This window comes from Otolemur garnettii, unplaced genomic scaffold (assembly GCF_000181295.1).
Source record: "Otolemur garnettii isolate 467f Iridium unplaced genomic scaffold, OtoGar3 scaffold00074, whole genome shotgun sequence".
In the NCBI taxonomy this organism is placed as follows: domain Eukaryota; kingdom Metazoa; phylum Chordata; class Mammalia; order Primates; family Galagidae; genus Otolemur; species Otolemur garnettii.
The window spans coordinates 3,802,257-3,820,102 of record NW_003852469.1 but is presented as its reverse complement, the minus strand read 5'-3'; the positions used below and the strand labels follow the sequence as shown (position 1 = coordinate 3,820,102).

The 17,846-nt window shown below is 43.0% G+C and overlaps 1 protein-coding gene across 2 annotated transcripts in view; it reads left to right on the top strand.

Annotated features, from left to right (window-relative positions):
- The first annotated feature begins 241 nt into the window (after positions 1 to 241).
- The window catches only part of BNIP3L (BCL2 interacting protein 3 like), a 26,834-nt gene continuing 9,229 nt past the window's right edge, over positions 242 to 17,846 (top strand). Inside the window, exons 1-3 of one of the 2 annotated variants that reach the window (XM_003793952.3) lie at positions 242 to 568; positions 8,780 to 8,963; positions 14,255 to 14,327. In XM_003793952.3, the coding sequence (XP_003794000.1) occupies positions 472 to 568; positions 8,780 to 8,963; positions 14,255 to 14,327 (354 nt within the window). In that variant the 5' untranslated portion in view covers positions 242 to 471. Of the gene's footprint in view, positions 569 to 7,892; positions 8,082 to 8,779; positions 8,964 to 14,254; positions 14,328 to 17,846 lie in introns of those variants that run through there. The other variant, XM_012807722.2, reaches the window with a different exon arrangement.

Sequence of the window (17,846 nt, the reverse complement as noted above, 5' to 3'; positions counted from 1 at the left end):
GGATCCTTTGTGTTCCCACCATCCCTAATTCCAGAAATGAATCGTTAAAAGATGTCACAGAAAGAAACGCTCAGGGACTAGACAAAACAATGTGGATTCTGCAAGCGTGGGAGGCTACCTGGGCGCTAACACAGCGCACTTCCTCATTACTTGCTTCTCCCCATCCTCTATCCCAGTGCCATCAGCATAACTCACGCTGTCCGGTCACTCCAAATTACACGCAGGAATTCATTCCGGACGCGCCCGGCAGCGCGTCTCGCGCGTCGGCACTTCTGGAGCCGGCAGGTAACGCCCCCGCCCCGCCCCGCCAGTTGTTGTGTTGTCATCACGTGGCCTGGGCGGGCCCTGACGTGAGAGCAGGGGCGGGACCGCGCAGGCGCAGAAAAGGGGGCGGGGGACTCGGCTTGTTGTGTTGCTGCCGGAGAACCGGAGACGGTCTTGCTGCGGCCGCAGCTGTTCCAGTCACCCGACATGTCCCACTTAGTGGAGCCGCCACCGCCCCTGCACAATAACAACAATAACTGCGAGGAAGGGGAGCAGCCTTTGCCCCCACCAGCCGGCCTCAACAGTGAGTGCTGGGCCGACGGGCTCGGCGGAGGGGATGGGGGAGGAGGAGCTGGCCGGGCCGCCGGCGCCGGCGCCGCGCGGGGGGCGGGAGGAGAAGGCAGCCCATTGGTCCAGGCCGGGGATGTTGGGATGACTGACAGCGCCCGTCACCTGTCAGGAGTAGGTGCCCCGGGCTTTCTCCTGGCTTGTCTCTGCACTCTCCTGGGGTCTTGGGTTGGGGGTCGCTTGAGTACGCGGGTGGGGAGGCCAGGCGGGCGGGGAAAGGAAAGGCGGCAGCGGGACGGTCGGGTCCCACCTGCGGGGGGGCCTGGAGCGGAGCCCATCGCGGCGGGCAGGGGGCGGGCGGGCGCGGGGACGTGGGCCGGGCCGAGGACGTGCGTCTGGGCCGCCGGGGGATGGACGCGGCGGGCGGGGAGGAGCGGGCGGCCGCGCCGGGGGCGGCCTCGGGGGTCGGGCGAGGTCCGGGGCGCCCACCGAGCCCGCCTCGAAGGCCGCGCTTCCGGGGCCGCACGTGAGCCCCCTGGTTGGGCCCCTTTGTTGCCACATGTTGGTCAGGAAAATCCATTTGGTAATTTAGTGGTTGCTTGAATCACGTGTGGGGGTGAGAAGGCTATGCTTTTCCTCTTTTTTTTTTTTTTTTTTCCTGCTATTTTGTTTCTGAGATTTTTCAAAGTTACTCAAGTGATTATTCTTGTTTTTCTTTTTGTAACGATGGGGTTGTGAGCATAGTAAAGACGTTTTAGGACGGACCCGAGATTGCACACATCACGGAGTCAGGGGCAGTGAATTTTCAGAAACAAAATTTAAAACACAGTCAGTACAGACAGGCAGTTGAAACTTGCTTTTCATAACCTTGTGGTGCTCAGACATCTTGTCCTAAGTCTATTCCCAGTTGTCTGAGAGCTCGGAGCTCTTGCCTAACCTTTTTGTAATTCGTCTCTTATGAAAGATGCAGTGGGGGCAGTTACCATATGGCCAGGCGAAATGTTTTAAAAACCATTTGGAAGCTTAAAGGTCATGGAGAATCTTTCATAAGACGGGAAGTGCTTCGAACGTAGCTTAAACATTTATTTCAGAAGAGAGAGTTCCTGTCCTCAGAAAGTGGGGATGGAATTTGGATATTTTAAGATGGATGCTGCAATTCCATGTTTTGATAGGGTAATTCCCTAAACGTTGACCTTTTTAAAAAAAGAAAAAACCTTTAAAGTGTCTTATTTTATGTTGTAGAATGTAAGATTTTTGTTATTTCCAAAAGTAAATTATAATTATCGTACGTATTTTTAAATGTTACTTGTATCCTGTATTAATGAGCCCTCTTAAATCACAGCATTTACCCATTTAAAATACTCTATTCCAAACACGAACTTTAGAAGGGGAGGAGACTTCAGAGCTAACAGTGGCCTATTATATACCAGGAAAGAAACAGGTCTAGAGTAAGGGGTCTTGTTGAAGTTCACAGCTGGCTGGGACCTAGAGTTGAGGTTCCAACTTTCAGCCAGTCCAGGGCATTTTTCAGGACAATGGTCAGAATCTCCTGATGATACCATACGTGTTTCTTATTCTCTCAGTGTGTTACTCTACCCAGTGTTGAGTGAAGACATTTGATTGGTATGTGTATATGATTTCATAGAAGGCAAAGGGATTTTAATTTTCCTTTGATATTTTAACAAAACAAATGGAGTTGACATACATATGAACGTTTACTTTGGTGTCTGACATACCTCTGAGGTGTTTGGTGTCTTTGGCCAGTCGGTTCCTGCTACCATTTCATTATCTCCTACAGAAGTAGAGGTTCACACAGCCTGCATTTTGCATGAAAATGTTGCTTTGAGAAGTCTGCTAGATAGAAAATATTTCATTTGGGGTAGGGTGGATTTATAAAAGTTACTGAAAATTGGCTCGGCCTGAGCACAGTGGTTACAGTGCCAGCCACATACACCAAGGCTGGCTGGTTCAAACCTGGCCCTGGCCAGCTAAAAACAACAATGACAACTGTGACAACAACAACAACAAAAATAGTCTGGCATTGTTGTGGGCACCTGTAGTCCTAGCTACTTGGGAAGCTGAGGCAAGAGGATCACTTAAGCCCAAGAGTTTGAGGTTGCCATGAGCTGTGATACCATGGTTCTCTACCCAGGACAATATAGTGAGACTGTTTTTAAAAAAAAAAAAGTTACTGAAAAATGTTTAGATAACACCATATTTAATTACTTCTTTCTTGCTTCTTACTCTTTTTGTTATACAACACTGAACTGAACAAAACAAGAAGGCTTATTGATTTCCTTGAAGTGATTTTTGGGCACTGGGCAAAACAAGCTCATCTAGGCATCTATTAGAGGACTGTCCAAATTGCTGAGAAGTTAAAGTACTTTGTTGGGTAAAGTTGTACAACTATGAGAAACGGGAGATAAGACTCATTGTACAGATTATCTCTGGTTTGGGATTTTATCTTTAGTTCAGGGGTCAAAGCAGAGTTTTAATAGCAGATTATTAAAATATTTGAAATAGTGAAGCCTTTCTTTGGTTTTCTTATTTTTAGCTTTATTTTATTTTACCACTCGAGAGGGACTGTTCAGGGCAAATATCCAAACTACTTCTGAAGTTAAAAGGATGTTTTCCAGTTGTCAGTTTTTTGGGTTTTTTTTAGAAAACTATGAGTGATCTCTAAATAAAGACAATGAAAATAAAAAGACATTTATGTCATAAGATTTAGTAGTCAATATAATGAAAATCAAGGTAGTGTTGTTATTCGGAAGTACATCTTTTTTTTTTTTTTTTTTGTCTTTTTAAAATATCTTCAACCATGATGTACTTGCTTTCCCATTATGGCAAGAGTGCTCTTTAGGCTCTCATGAGTGTCACTGCCTTGTAAATAATAGTGTTTTGAATACATACATGTAATAACTGATGTGTAAGTACACACTTCAGCAAAAATGCCAACTTTTTTTTTTTTTTTTTTAAGAGTGCCACTGATGGCTTGGTGCCCGAAGTGCAATGGTTGCAGTGCCAGCCACATACACCCGGGCTGGCGGGTTCCAACCCAGCCTGGGCCCGCTGAACAACAACTATGACAACTGCAACAACAAAAAAATGGCCGAGCATTGTGGTGGGGGCCTGTAATCCCAGCTACTTGGGAAGCTGAGGCAAGAGAACTGCTTAAGCCCAAGAGTTTGAGGTTGCTGTGAGCTATGACGCTGCAGCACTTTACTGAGGGCAACGTAGTAAGACTGTCTCAGGAGAAAAAAAAAGAATGCCAGTGACCGTTGTTGGTCTGTTCTGGATTCCAGCATTAAGTACTTGAAACCAACAAAAGAAAGGCTTTGAGGAAAGAAGATAAATACGGTGAAATTGTCATTTCTAGTTAGGATAAGAGTTACACCTGGGGCCTTGAAAAGTTAGAAAAAAATAAGGGGGCTCCGCGCCTGTGGCTCAAGTGGCTAAGGCGCCAACCACATACACCTAAGGTGGCGGGTTCGAATCCCCAGCCCAGGCCCGCCAAACAACAATGATGGCTGCAACCAAAAAATGGCTGGGCATTGTGGCGGGCGCCTGTGGTCGCAGCTACTTGGGAGGCTGAGGCAGGAGACTCGCTTGAGCCCAGGAGTTGAAGGTTGCCGTGAGCTGTGATGCCATGGCACTCTACCCAGGGGGGTAGCTTGAGACTCCGTCTCAAAAAAGAAAAAAGTAAGGGGAAATACTCTTCGTTCTTTCTTTCCCCTGTCCTGAAAGTTCTCTTCTCCCCTTCTTGGAAGGTTGAGCCAGTGATTAAAAAACTATAAAGAATGTAATCAAAATTATTGGACTAACCACCACAAGCTACTGTGTTAGAGAATGGAGAAACATGTCTCTCTGAATCTCTTAGCCATTCCCAAAGACTTGAAACTAGGAAATATGTTATCTTGTGTATGTACAAACGGGCATAAAGGAATAGCTTTTAATTTGTAAATAGTCTCTTTAAAATAATAGGGAAGGCTTCCAGCTTTTAGTTTTAAAGCAGGGGTGTGGGCCTGGGCAGCGGCTGATTGTGTGAGGACTGCTTGTTGCTTGTCTGTGGTGTCAGATATGCACTGACTTTTTGCTAATCAGCTTTCCTTAGTGACGTGTAGTAAATGTGTGGCCAAAACAGTTCTTCCAATGTGTGGCAGAGAAAAAAGGGAAAAGGTTGGAAAACCTTGTTTTAAAGCTTAAGAGAATGCACTCTGAGGTTGTTTTCTGCTTTGTATTGCTTGGACGGCACAATCCTCATATCTTGCCTTGTTTCCTTTCCAAGTAAGAAGCGACTTTGTGAGGACTGGTAGAGTTAGAATATTAAAAACTCTGAGGCTGGAATGAAAAAGGCATGTGTAGCTCATCTATTAAGAAAAACAGGCTTGGAGCCTGTAACTCAGTGGTTAGGGCGCTTGCCACGTACACTGGGGTGGCCGGTTTTAACCCAGCCTGGGCCTGCTAAACAACATTGACAACAGCAACAACAAAATAGCCGGGTGTTGTGGTGGGCACCTGTAGTCCCAGCTGCTTGGGAGGCTGAGGCAAGAGAATTGCTTCACCCAAGAGTTACAGGTTGCTGTGAGCTCTGACGCCATGGCACTCTACCGAGGGTGACATAGTAAGACTCTGCCTCAAAAAAGAAAAGCAAATGTGCTTTTTTTGTGTGGTGCTCAGGATAAAGCTAATATGTAGCTTTTTCATGAATGTCTGTGTACATAAATTTCTCTATGGGACGGTATATTTCCGTAGATAGTATTTCTGAAGTAGAACTGAGTTAAAGAAAGTGTTCTTTTTTTTAAGGCTCTTAATACATATTGCCAAATTACCCTTCAGAACGTTGACTGAAGCCCTGACTGTAAGAACAGATTATTATGATCATTTAGGTAATGAAGTATAATATATCTTTATAAACGATGAGATGCAGTGCAGTTGTTGAGAAGAATGTCGGGATGTGTTGCCATTGAAAGACATCTGAAAAACGCTGCTTACAGATATGTATGTGCAGCAATTCTGTATGTTCATAAAAACTAAAGCAAAAAACAGCTATATCTTGTTTGTTTATATGTATTTTGTTTTATTTTTTACTTAATTTTTTAAAAATCATATCTGTATGCCTTTATGAGATACAGTGCAATGATTTGATACATAAAGTGGAATGCTTAACTCAAACTAACACAGCCATCACCTCCCTTGCTTTTTGTGGTAAGACATTTGTAATATGCTCTCAGTTGTTGGGAAGTGTACCCTTGACTGTGCACATTAGGTGAGATCTCACCAAGTGCTCTCCCCAGAACTGTTTCATTGGAAAAACTGGATGTCTCCAGGTGAAACTGTTAAAAATGGTTTCTTTTGGGAGGAGAGATGTTAATTTTGTCAGTTTTATGTGCTAATATTTACATTTTTAAGGAACACATGATTTTTACACTAGGAAATCATTTTTAAAAAATAGAGAATATGGCTCGGCACCTGTGGCTCAAGTGGCTAAGGCACCAGCCACATACACCTAAGGTGATGGGTTCAAATCCAGCCCGGGCCCGCCAAACAACAGTGACGGTTGCAACCAAAAAATAGCGGGGCGTTGTGGCAGGCGCCTGTGGTCCCAGCTATTTTGGAGGCTGGGGCAGGAGACTGGCTTGAGCCCAGGAGTTGGAGGTTGCTGTGAGCTGTGAAGCCACAGCACTCTACCCAGGGGGATAGCTTGAGGCTCTGTCTCAAAAAAAAAAAAAAAAATAGAGAATATAATTATCATAGCTAACACGTAGCACTTACTAGGGACCTTTCTTATTTTTCTATGTGTTTTATTCATTTATTATTCCTAATAACTATTAGGTAGGTACAGTTATTATCCCTGTTTTACAGATGAGAAAACTGAGACACAAAGAGATTAATTGCTCTGTCCAAGGAGAAAGAGCTAGAACTGATAAGAATCGGGGTCTGGCTTCAGCCTGCGCTCCTCACCTCTGCACAGAATTACCTTCAGTTGTGCTGCAAGGTGTAGAGGCCTTAGTACGGATCACTTTTCCTTAGCTTTTCTAAGTATCTCTTAGTTCCTAAAATACATGTGAGGTTATGATTGCTTATATATTTCTAATGAAAGAAAGTGGGATTCAGGTATCAGATTGAAAGCCCTTCAGAAGACTGAGTTAATTATCTATCTGGTATTATCTATTATGCCCTTTTTCTCTTTGATCTGATATTTCAAGTGAACACTAATTGTATTTTAGGGAAGACTGACTTTCAGAGACCCATCTGGAACTCCTGGTCCCTTTGCTCTGCTTCTGCCAAAGCAGCTCTGGGGTTTTATTTGTTTTTGTTCATTTTACACATTGGACTTCTGTACAAGAAGAACTGGTCCCATTGGTTTATAAATAAGTTAAAAAATTGTAGAGACAGTGGGAGTAGGGAAAAAACAGTGTATTTTTCATATACATATTCTCTATCCCTGCTTTGCTCTCTTTCTCCCTCCTTTCCTCCTCCTCCCCCCCCCCCAGTTGAAATATTTTGCAGAGCTCTAAATTTAGGGATGCTTTTGGCATATTTCTTATGCACTCCAGAGACACTTCAAATATTTAAATTATCTTCAGTGTTAGATCTCTTTTAGCTTTGCTGGTTGTGTGTGTTAATCCATTTTGAGTTCTCTCCAGTCTGTGTCCATTTTTGTGTGGGTATGAAACGAGGCCACGGAGATGTCAGACAGCTGTGGGGTTTGGCAGCACAGTCTTGAGGATTTGGTGGTGGTTATGAGACCGTGACGGCCACTGGTGCTGCCCCAGGATGAAAGGAAAGGGTAACTTTCTTTAGCCAACATGGTTTTAAGTACTTCATAAACTCTTTTAACTAGTGTATAACTGCACATCTTCCATTTTCTAGGCTCTTTATATTACTATGTTGAATCATCGTAGCAACCCTGTGTTATGAGCTCTGTTTCATAGGTGGGGAGCTGAAGGCCAGGTTATACGGTAGATAGTAAGTGATGGAGTCAGATTTCCAGTTAGGTCTGCCTGGGAGCTTTGCCTCCTTGTGAGGGTGATGTTGATTCATTCTGGATCTGCTATAGTCATCGTCACATTTAGAGCCAGTTTTGATTATCTTGGTTTACTGATGGGACTGGCCATTCAATCCCTGGAATTCCCTTGGGAGTTCAGAGAAGTGCCCTATCAATGCTTGCTTACATTTTCTAGAATAAAATTTATCATAAGGAATGAAAATTATGACAAAATATGCCACTTTCTATTTTTGTTGTGAAGTTGGTTTGCTGGCTACCATAGTCAGTTGTTATTAAGCTTCTTAATATGTTCACCAAAGTCACTGAGCCAGTAAATATGTTCAGGCCCTAAGCAGATTACCAGTACGGTGTCCCCACTTTCTGTGGCTCCACCCCCTTTTGACGATTCATCTAATAAAAACTTGCACATCTGCCTGTAGCTGGTGTGCAGTTGTTTCTGCTCCCAGACTGTCGGGGCTTAATGACAACCCTAGAGAATAGGAACTCGTGAGAGAGGAGAGAGAGAAGACAAGCTCACAAGGTAAGTTCAGTGCAGGAGAAGGGGAGAGACTGGGACGGGGAAGGGTTAGAGGAAAGGGGCTGATGTGCGGGGTAGCTCTGTTCTCAGTTTTTTGCATTATGGTTTAGTTAACCAGCTATATTACTTTTATGTTCCAGATTTGTATAAATTGAATTTTCTGTGGATAGATTTCAGTTTCCTTTCTAGGAGCTTCTCAGTTTCTACTGACTACGATATAATTGTTAACTTACTTATATGACCTTTGTGAAATTGCTAAATGGTATGTTTACTGTTTCATTGTGAAGGACATACAGCTGGGTAGCTTATCTGTGGACTAGTTATGGTGGACCATGTAAGTAGCCTGTTTTGTAACGAAGTAGCTATTTATTTTTTGAAAAGTAACCTCAGTTTTCAGTGAAGTGTTGATTATTATAAATTAAGCTTCAACCAGAAAGAAAATTGGCAGAAATACACATTTTCTAAAATGGTGATTTAGAATTCCAGCTTCTTCTCAATTGTTTGATTGCATGAGCTACTTCAAGAACAGAATTATTAGATTTTTGGACTTTTATTACTCTTTGTTTATTTTTTTCAGAATGGTTTTACGTTTAGTTTGAGGCAAGTCAGTATTCTTATCTGAGTCCACCACGTTCATGTGCGTGCACATGACAGATTTCAGTTCTGCTGTGGTTAACTGAGTTATCTGACGTGTCCAACAGGTTCCTGGGTGGAGCTTCCCATGAACAGCAGCAATGGCAATGATAATGGCAATGGGAAGAATGGGGGGCTGGAACACGTACCTTCCTCATCCTCCATCCACAATGGAGACATGGAGAAGATTCTTTTGGATGCACAGCACGAATCAGGACAGAGTAGTTCAAGAGGCAGTTCTCACTGTGACAGGTAAGTGAGATCCGGGTTTGGGTAGAATTCAGGAAATAGATGGGTTACAAGGCTAATTCATTTACTCAGATCTACACTTAACAAAATATGCCTTCTGATTTATTGCAGCATGTATATTTAAGTCAGACAGCTAATTAGCAGGTACCTGAGTGTCCGCGGTTTTTCCACAGATTAAGGTATTTTTCTTACTCAGATTGTATTGTTTTTAGACAGAGTTTCATTATATCACTCTGGGTAGAGTGCTGTGGTATCACAGCTCACAGCAATCTCAGACTCTTGGGCTTAAGTGATTCTCTTGCCTTAGCCTCCCAAGTAGCTGGGACTACGGGTACCTGCCACAACGCCCGGCTATTTTTTGTTGTAGTTGTTATTGTTGTTTAGCAGGTCTGGGCAGTGTTCGAACCCGCCAGACCTGGTGTATGTGGCCGGCACCCTAACCACTGAGCTATGAGCACTGAGCCAGACTGTATTATTTTTTAAAAGTTTATCAGTTTTACATTCGATGTCAAAAAATACTAATTTATAGAATTAATCTTCCTCCCATTTCCTTGGCCTTTGTGTCTCTGTTTCACAGATAAGTCTGTCTTGAATCAGAGTTACCTCTGTGTATCTCCACCCTCCCTCCTAGATGACGAGGCTTTAAAAGGCAGGGGTCATGTTTCATCTTTATTACCTTCCGAGTAATGGTGCTGGCACACAGTAGACATCCAGCGCATGTTTGACTCATAGGAACAGCAAGTCGAGTGGTGTTGTAGCAATATTTGCTCATTGTAAGCACCAGCTGAGGTCTATAATGATAGTTAATTTTGGAGGCCATTCCATTTCCTCAGAGGAAGTTTTATTTCAGACCTCATTTTTCTGTATTAGACTTGGGAAAACTAATCCCAATGATTAAGAGCTGTTTACGGTGAAAGAGTAAGAATACAGCAAGATGTATGCATAGAATGAAAGCAAGTCAGTTCATTCAAGAAAGTATAAGCTTTTTTCCTGGAGGGACTACATATTAAAATGACACTTAGGCTCAGCGCCTGTAGCTCAAGCGGCTAAGGCACCAGCCACATACACCTGAGCTGGCGCGTTCGAATCCAGCCTGGGCCTGCCAAACAACAATGATTGCTGCAACTAAAAAAAATAGCCGGGCGTTATGGCAGGCGCATGTAGTCCCAGCTACTTGGGAGGCGGAGGCAGGAGACTCGCTTGAGCCCAGGAGTTGGAGGTTGCTACAAGCTGTGATGCCATGGCACTCCACCCAGGGCAACAGCTTGAGGCTCTGTCTCAAAAAATAAAATAAAATAAAATAATAAATGACACTTCAAAATTCTTAGTACAGTGCTGGGCGCAGGGGCTCACCCTTGTAATCATAGCACTCTGGGAAACAAATGCAGGTGGACTGTCCGAGCTCATGAGTTTGAGACCAGCCTGAGCCAGAGTTAGAACTTATCTCTAAAAATAGCCTGGCATTGTGGCAAGCGCCTGTAGTTCCAGATACTCTGGAGGCTGAGGCAAGAGAATCTCTTGAGCCCGAGAGTTTGAGGTTGCTGTGAGCTGTGACTCTACCAAGGGCAACAAAGTGAGACTGTGTCTCAAAAAAAAGAAGAAATTCTTAAAGTACAGTGACAGCCACACTGTTAGCATTGTAGAGGATGATTTTCTTGTTAATTGACAATTAACTGCTAGTAACCAAGTAGAAAATGCAAATGCATAGGAAAAGGATTAAACATTTTAAAATATAAGCAGTGGTATTCTTTGGGGAATGGATTTATGGATATTTCAGTATTTTGTGAAAATTGTGTATACAGCATATATTGTTACTTATTAGAGAAAGTCAAGACAGGAGAAATGAGAGTTAAGTCATGCTCAGACTTCCTGTGTGGCTTATGATCCACTAGTGTTACCAAGGCAGCCGAGGACTGGTTCATTGGCTCTGTGGTGTGCTGTGCACCCCCGCCACCCCCGTGTCATCTCTCACTGTCCCTGTGCTTCCCTGTGCCTGTGCTTCTTAGAGCCTGGGAAGCCTCTTGTCACAAGCAGAACCAGAGCAGATGGCTCCTTTCTGAGCAGCTTGTCGTTGATTCCAGCAGCTACAGCCTTAGTCTGTCTTTGAGAATGTAGATTTTAGATTATATACAGTACAAGGGGCTGCAACTAACTTGTCAACACATGGAGGTGGTCCATGTAAGGAACTAGGCCTACTGTACTGTATGTACATGTGGTGTGTGTCTGGTATGTGAAGATTAGGGTTAACACAAGGAGGTGGTCAGTGTAGGGAGGTGGGCAACTATGGAGGTTTTACTGTATGTATGATGTAACTTGCTGATGAGTTTCGGAAGCTTTGTGTTTGAGTTTCTGAAGTTTGCTGCTTGTTACGGGGTGTGTGGTAAGGCTTTTTCTATACACTAAAGCATGTGGGCCTTGGATCACTGGGGCCAGTTATGTCCATTAACCTATTGTTCAAGTGGTGCTGTCAGTGAACAGAGAAAAAGTCGCCTGCTCACCTCTCTGGCTGTCTTTTTTATGGTTGCAGTCTCACATGTGGTTGAATGTGAATTCACCTTACTGTGACTGTGTTTTAGTGTAGGTTTCTAAACATGTGCAGAGAGGTATGGCAGATGTTTTTAATGGGTTCCTTTCCCTCGTCTTATGTGTCTTCATGCTCTGGGCTATTGGTCATCTTTCACAAGAGGCCTAGAGCTTGAGCACAACAGTGCCCTCCGGGAACAGCTGACTAACACACTGTACCGTTTAAAAGTGTTCATGCAAAATGCATGTCATTTGAATTGCTTTGTAGCTCTATATTTACTTATTTATTTATTTATTTTTGGAGACAGAGCCTCAAGCTGTTCCCCTGGGTAGATTGCCGTGGCATCACAGCTCACAGCAACCTCCAACTCCTGGGCTCAAGCAAGTCTCCTGCCTCAGCCTCCCAAGTAGCTGGGACCACAGGCACCCGCCACAACGCCTGGCTATTTTTTTGGTTGCAGCCGTCATTGTTGTTTTTGGTGTCGCCCAGGCTGGATTTGAACCTGCCACCTTAGGTGTATGTGGCTGGCGCCTTAGCCACTTGAGCCACAGGCACCGAGCCTGTAGCTCTGCATTTAAAGTCGTTGGGAAGTATTTTTTGTAAGTGGAAAAGCTTTAAGATTGTTGAATATTAGTCCTAGAGCTGCCTTACACATGTTCAATTGTTCCATAGCTACGGTTTTGTTAACTGCAGTGGTTGTTGAAGGATAACCACTAAATGTTCTGCTTTGTGTTCCACCATGCTGGAGGGGTTTTCAGCCTTGACTGCACGCTACGTTCACCCAGGGAGCTTTTCAAAATACTGACGTGCAGACCCCGCCTTCTAGAGCTTCTCATTTGGTTGTCAGGGCAGAGTGGAGACACCAGAATATTTTAAAGACTTCCTGGTGGATCTGAATAGCAGCCAGGGTTGATGCTCTAACACATACCAAAGTGTGAGGATTAGTGCACATTTCAGTGAAGAGTTCAGTGTTTTTCTAAGCCAGATTGACACCAGTGGTAAAGAAGAATACAGAAGCAGAGCTGGTGGAGAAATCTCTGCCTTGACCTGGTCATAGTTATGTAAAGCTGGTCCTTACCTTGACGCCTGGCTGTGAACTCAGCATTTGTTCTGGTGCAAAGACAGTAAACTAAGGCCCACAATATTGCTTGCTTCTGGTTGACTCCTGTGCTAGAGCCTGACATTTCTAATTCAAGACAGATTTTCCTAAATATATATGATGTTTACTCTCTTGCTGTCCCTGTTCAAGAATCTCCTGTGTCAATTACACCAGTCCTAAAACACCTAGGCTTACTAGGTCTTACCAATTTCTGGTGTTCTTATTTTTGAGTCAGTCTCACCAGTAATCTCAGTACATTAACAATGTGTGTATGCTCTTGATAACTTTAATAATTAATGTTGATTCCTTTGAGCAAGTTATGCCCCATGTATTTTTCATCTTTATTTTATTTTAGATTTGGGGAGGAGAGGCTTGTAGTTTAGTGAAAGACCCAGGGACTGTGATTTCACAAGGATTCATCGATAAAGCTCAGAAATGAACTTGGCACATCTGTTCTTCTCTCGTACCAACAACAGTTTGTGATCATGTGTTTTTGTCTTAGAACTTGCCTGTAAATTTTTATAGTTTTGGGATTATATTGTGTACTGTAATAAAGGTTTATGGTCATGTATAAACTTATATAATTCACTCAGATATCTCAAAACGAATATTTCTGAAATAAGTAGAATAGTAGTTCTCAAACTTTTTGGTTTTTATACCCCTTTACACTCTTCAAAATTATTAGGAAACCCAAAGAGCTTTTGTTTTGGGGTGTATATATTTTGGTATTTATTATATTAGGAATTAAAACTAAGAAAATTAAAATACCATTTTTTAAAAAAATAAAAAATAACGATTTTCTTTACACAAAGGAATTAATAAGAACAGTGGCATTGTTTTACATTTTTTGAATCTCTTTCCTGTGTGGCTTAATCCAAAACAACTGGCTTCTCATCTGCTTTTGCATTTGATCTGTTGTGATATCACACATCATGCACCTTTGGGAAAATTCCACTCTACATCCTTGAGATGAGAATGAAAGACAGATAAATCCTAATAGTATTATGAAAACAGCTTAAACCTCTAAGGCCCTCTGAAAGAGTCTCTGAGAACTACTTTATATCCTTTAAGAGCTGCTGATGATGGATTTTTTAATGATTAAAGAACTTTGAGAAAAAGAATCCCAAACTACATTTCTGAATTTGAAGATCATTTTACCTTTATTTTGAAAAAGAGTAAATGTAAGAAAATGTGAAAATGTTGTGTTTTTAGATAGCATTTCCTTTGCAAAGAATTCACCACTGAAAAAGTCCAGAACATTTGGGGAATGAGAGTGCTCTACTTCATATAATCCTTTATAATGTTGCGTAAACTTCGCTTGTGTGGGTCGTGACATACATTCTAATTTGCGGCTTTTTCAGAGCCCTGCTCCTATAACTTTTTAATTTTATGATTTCTAGTATCAGCTAGTTGATTTAACAAAATAAAACTTAAAACTAACAGCTAGGCTGGGATTCATCCTTTCTTTGAGATGCCACACCATTCTCTGCTCCTCCCCCTCCTGTCTTCCCCTCTCCCGTCTGCCCTCACCCATCTTTCCCTCTCCCTGCTCCTTTCTCATCTCTTCCCCGCCACTCTCTTCCCTTTCTCTAATATAAAATAGACTTACTCTTTTGTATTTAAAAAAAAAAAAAAAAAAAACAACTAACGGCTAAATTCTTTCTTTTCTAGCCCTTCCCCACAAGAAGATGGACAGATCATGTTTGACGTGGAAATGCACACCAGCAGGGACCACAGCTCCCAGGTGAGTGTGTGCGCCGTTCTCATCTGCAGCAAGTGCTTAGGAAAGAGGCAGAGTCTCTAAGGATGTTTTGCTGTGAGGTATAAAAGAATAAAAAGACTTCTAAGAAGCTGTTTTACGTTATTGAGGTTTTACTTTTGGAATTTATTTAAAATTGTCTAGTTCAGCTTGGCGCCTGTAGCTCAGTACCTAGGGCGCCAGCCACATAGACCAGAGCTGGCAGGTTCGAATCCAGCCCAGGCCTGCCAAACGACAATGATGACAACTACAACCAAAAAAGAAAAATAAATAAACCCAGGCGTTGTGGTGGGCGCCTGCAGCTACTTGGGAGGCTGAGGCGAGAGAATCACTGAAGCCCAAGAGTTAGAGGTTGTGTGAGCTGTGATGCCGCGGCACTCTACTTGGGGTGACATAGTGAGACTCTGTTTCAAAAAAACAAATAAATAAAATCATCTAGTTCTTGTTGCACTCCTTTATACAACTAAGGTTTCTGGGCCCAGTCGCTATAAAGAAATTGGAAAATTCTTGTCTGTAGTATCATTCCCGTCTTCCAAGCGAGTTTCCTGAGCTTGTAAATAGAAAACACTGAGATGAGATGCCTTCTTGAAGGTCCCAGAACAAGTGGGAGTGAAGCTCGTCTTATAATGAGACGGAAAACCTGCATCTGCGTCGGAAATCAAAGCAGTGACTTTAGAGATGGATTTCAGGAGCTAGAAGTAAAACTATGCGAGGTTCTTCACGTTGAAGAATATATTGATAAATATGGTTTACTGGGAGGCGATATTGTTAGAAATATAGACTAGTGCAGCATCAAAATCTTCAGATATTTGTGTCACACGACATAAAACATGATGAATATTGTGTCAGAGTCTTACAGATGTTTGTTTAAAACTTCAGACGTTTGTATATAATTGTTGCTAGTGTTTAGTTTTTAACTTCACTGATGTGTCAGGTCGCCTGAAATTTCATTACAGTGTAGATTCTTACAGATAGGAACCACGCTTTCCTCCTGGATTAAGGTGCCTGAAAAATACTGCATGGGTGTTTGAGTTGTACCGAAAACTTTGTTCTGTGGGGTTCTCGCTTTGCAGTGTCCTGAGTCCCTTTGCACTAGACACGTTTTTTGTATCATCTTGACTCCACCTCGTATTTTTTCTGTTTCAGAGGCTGAACAGTTTCTCCATCTTTGGCTCTATTTTCCTTCTCTGAGACCTAGAAAAATCTATGGATTGAGTACAACTTTTTTTTTTTTATTGAGACAGAGTCCCTCCCTCTGCCTTGAGCAGAGGACAATGGCATCATAGCTCTCTGCAACCTCAGACTTGGGCTGTGGGCATCCCACTGCCTCAGCCTCCCAAAGCCGCTGGGATTATAGGTACTTGCCATGGTGCACAGCTGGGTTTTTTGGGGGTCTCACTCTTGCTCAGGCAAGTCTCGAACTACTGAGCTCAAGCAATTCTCCCTCCTCAGCCTCCTACAGTGCTGGGATTACAGGCGGGAGCCACCATGCCCGGCTGAATGCAACTTTGTGATGAGGTTTATGTCATGGAGGCACTTAGCTAGTGAGACTGTCCTGGAGTAAGAGGATTTGGCTGGAATTGTTTGAACCACTGCTTCTGTGTCTCATTTGGATAATGCAGAAGAAAGCGTGTAACATCTCCATGGCAGAAAGTGTGCCAGAGAGGCCAAGGGAGAAATGAATTCTTTGCTGGGGAAGACATCTTTAGTCCGTACTGCCTTTTGTAGAGACATGTTGAAGTCTAGTTAGCATTTTTCAAAATGTGATCTGAGGAATGTTTGTTTCATGAGATAATTCTGAAGTCAGACTAGTGGAAAGTAATGCAGCCCCAGGCTCCCCACCCTCTCACTCGGTGGCCTCATCATGTAGATCTCCAACCATGCCTGCAGTAATCAGTTTAAGCCAGGCGTGGTGGCTCATGCCTGTAATTCCAGCTGCTCAGGAGGCAGAGGTGAGAGGATTGCTTGAGCTTAGGAGTTTGAGACCAGCCTGGGCAACACAGCAAGACTCCATCTCTTTAAAAAGAAAGAAAGAAAATCAGTTGAAACCAAATGTTTCCCAGGCTTATTTGATTTTCAACCTTTTCCCCTCCCTGCATACTTTTCTGCCTAAGTGTGGAGCACTTTCCTGAGTTCTTTCCTGGCTGCTGGAGTGGCGTGTGTGCAGTTAGGCATAACTAAATACTGAAGGTACATGGAATTGTAGAGCTGAGGGCATCTACCCTGAAGTCCACAGGGATTTGGGAAATTCAGGGGAGAAAAACGTAAGGTTTTTGTCCTCTTGTGGCATTGCCAGTGTGACTCTGTACAGAGACAAATGCCTGAAAGCCTCTGGTTGTCATCAGGCAGAGAGAGCAAACAGATCAGTCAGTTTTCAAGGGCAAATGTGTGGAGAGGCAATCAGATGCCTGCAAGAAAAATGTGTCTTTTGAGTATACCTCTTAATAAGGGAGATATCTGCAGGTATAATTTACTTAAACTTCCAAAAAGCCTTTTACTTTGCATTGTTTTTAATTGAAGAGAGAATAATTTAAAAATTCATTACTTTAGAATTTGGGAAAATGGATTTTTCATGAATGAGAAGAAAGTTTAGGGTTCAAAAACAGTTAAGAACACTTAGGACTATCATTGTACTTGATCTTTATTTTTTAGAGACAGGGTCTCACTCTGTCATGAGCCTAGGATGCAGTGGCATGAGCATAGCACACTATAAATGTGAATTATGGGCTTCAGGGATTCTTCCACCTCACCCTCTGAAGTGACTGGGACTCTAGGCACGTGCTACCATGTCTGGGTAATTTTTATTTTTGGTAGAGAGGGATCTTCCTATGTTGTCCACACTGATTTTGAACTCCTGGCCTCAAACAGGCCTTCTGCCTTGGCCTCCCAAATACTTGATCTTACTGAGAGTCTGTGAGTCCCTAAGGAATGTATGACACTCCCAGGCTTTACTAGGAGGAAGAAGGAGCAGCACTAACATTTACTAGATATGCTCTAGGTGCTGAATTCACATTTTTTAACATTTCTCTCTTTTACTATTCTCAATCCATTGAGAGAGGTGATATTACCCCCTGGACAAATGGGAAAAGAGAGGCTTTGTCCTAATTAAGTTATCTAAGATCACAGCATAAGTCAGTGTCAGAGCCAGTACTGTAAGCAAGTCTAAGTCTGTGTCAGTGAACGGGCTTGGTTATGGGCGTACTCACAGGGTCATGAGAATGAACTAGAACTGCTGAGCTGTGGTGTGGGGAAGCCTAAGGCAGAATGCGTTTATGGAAAACCATTCACACTAGACTTTCAGGATGACAGTCCTCGTGAGTGTCAGTTTGGTAGCAGACAACAGATTGTAGGTTGTTGATTAAAGACTTTTTTGCATAATTCCTGGCTGGGACCACCGAGGCCAGCACAAGGTTGAGCATTCTTGGGAGAAAATCCAAATTGAAAATGTGTCCCCTGGCTCGGCGCCTGTGGCTCAACCGGCTAGGGCGCCAGCCACGTACACCT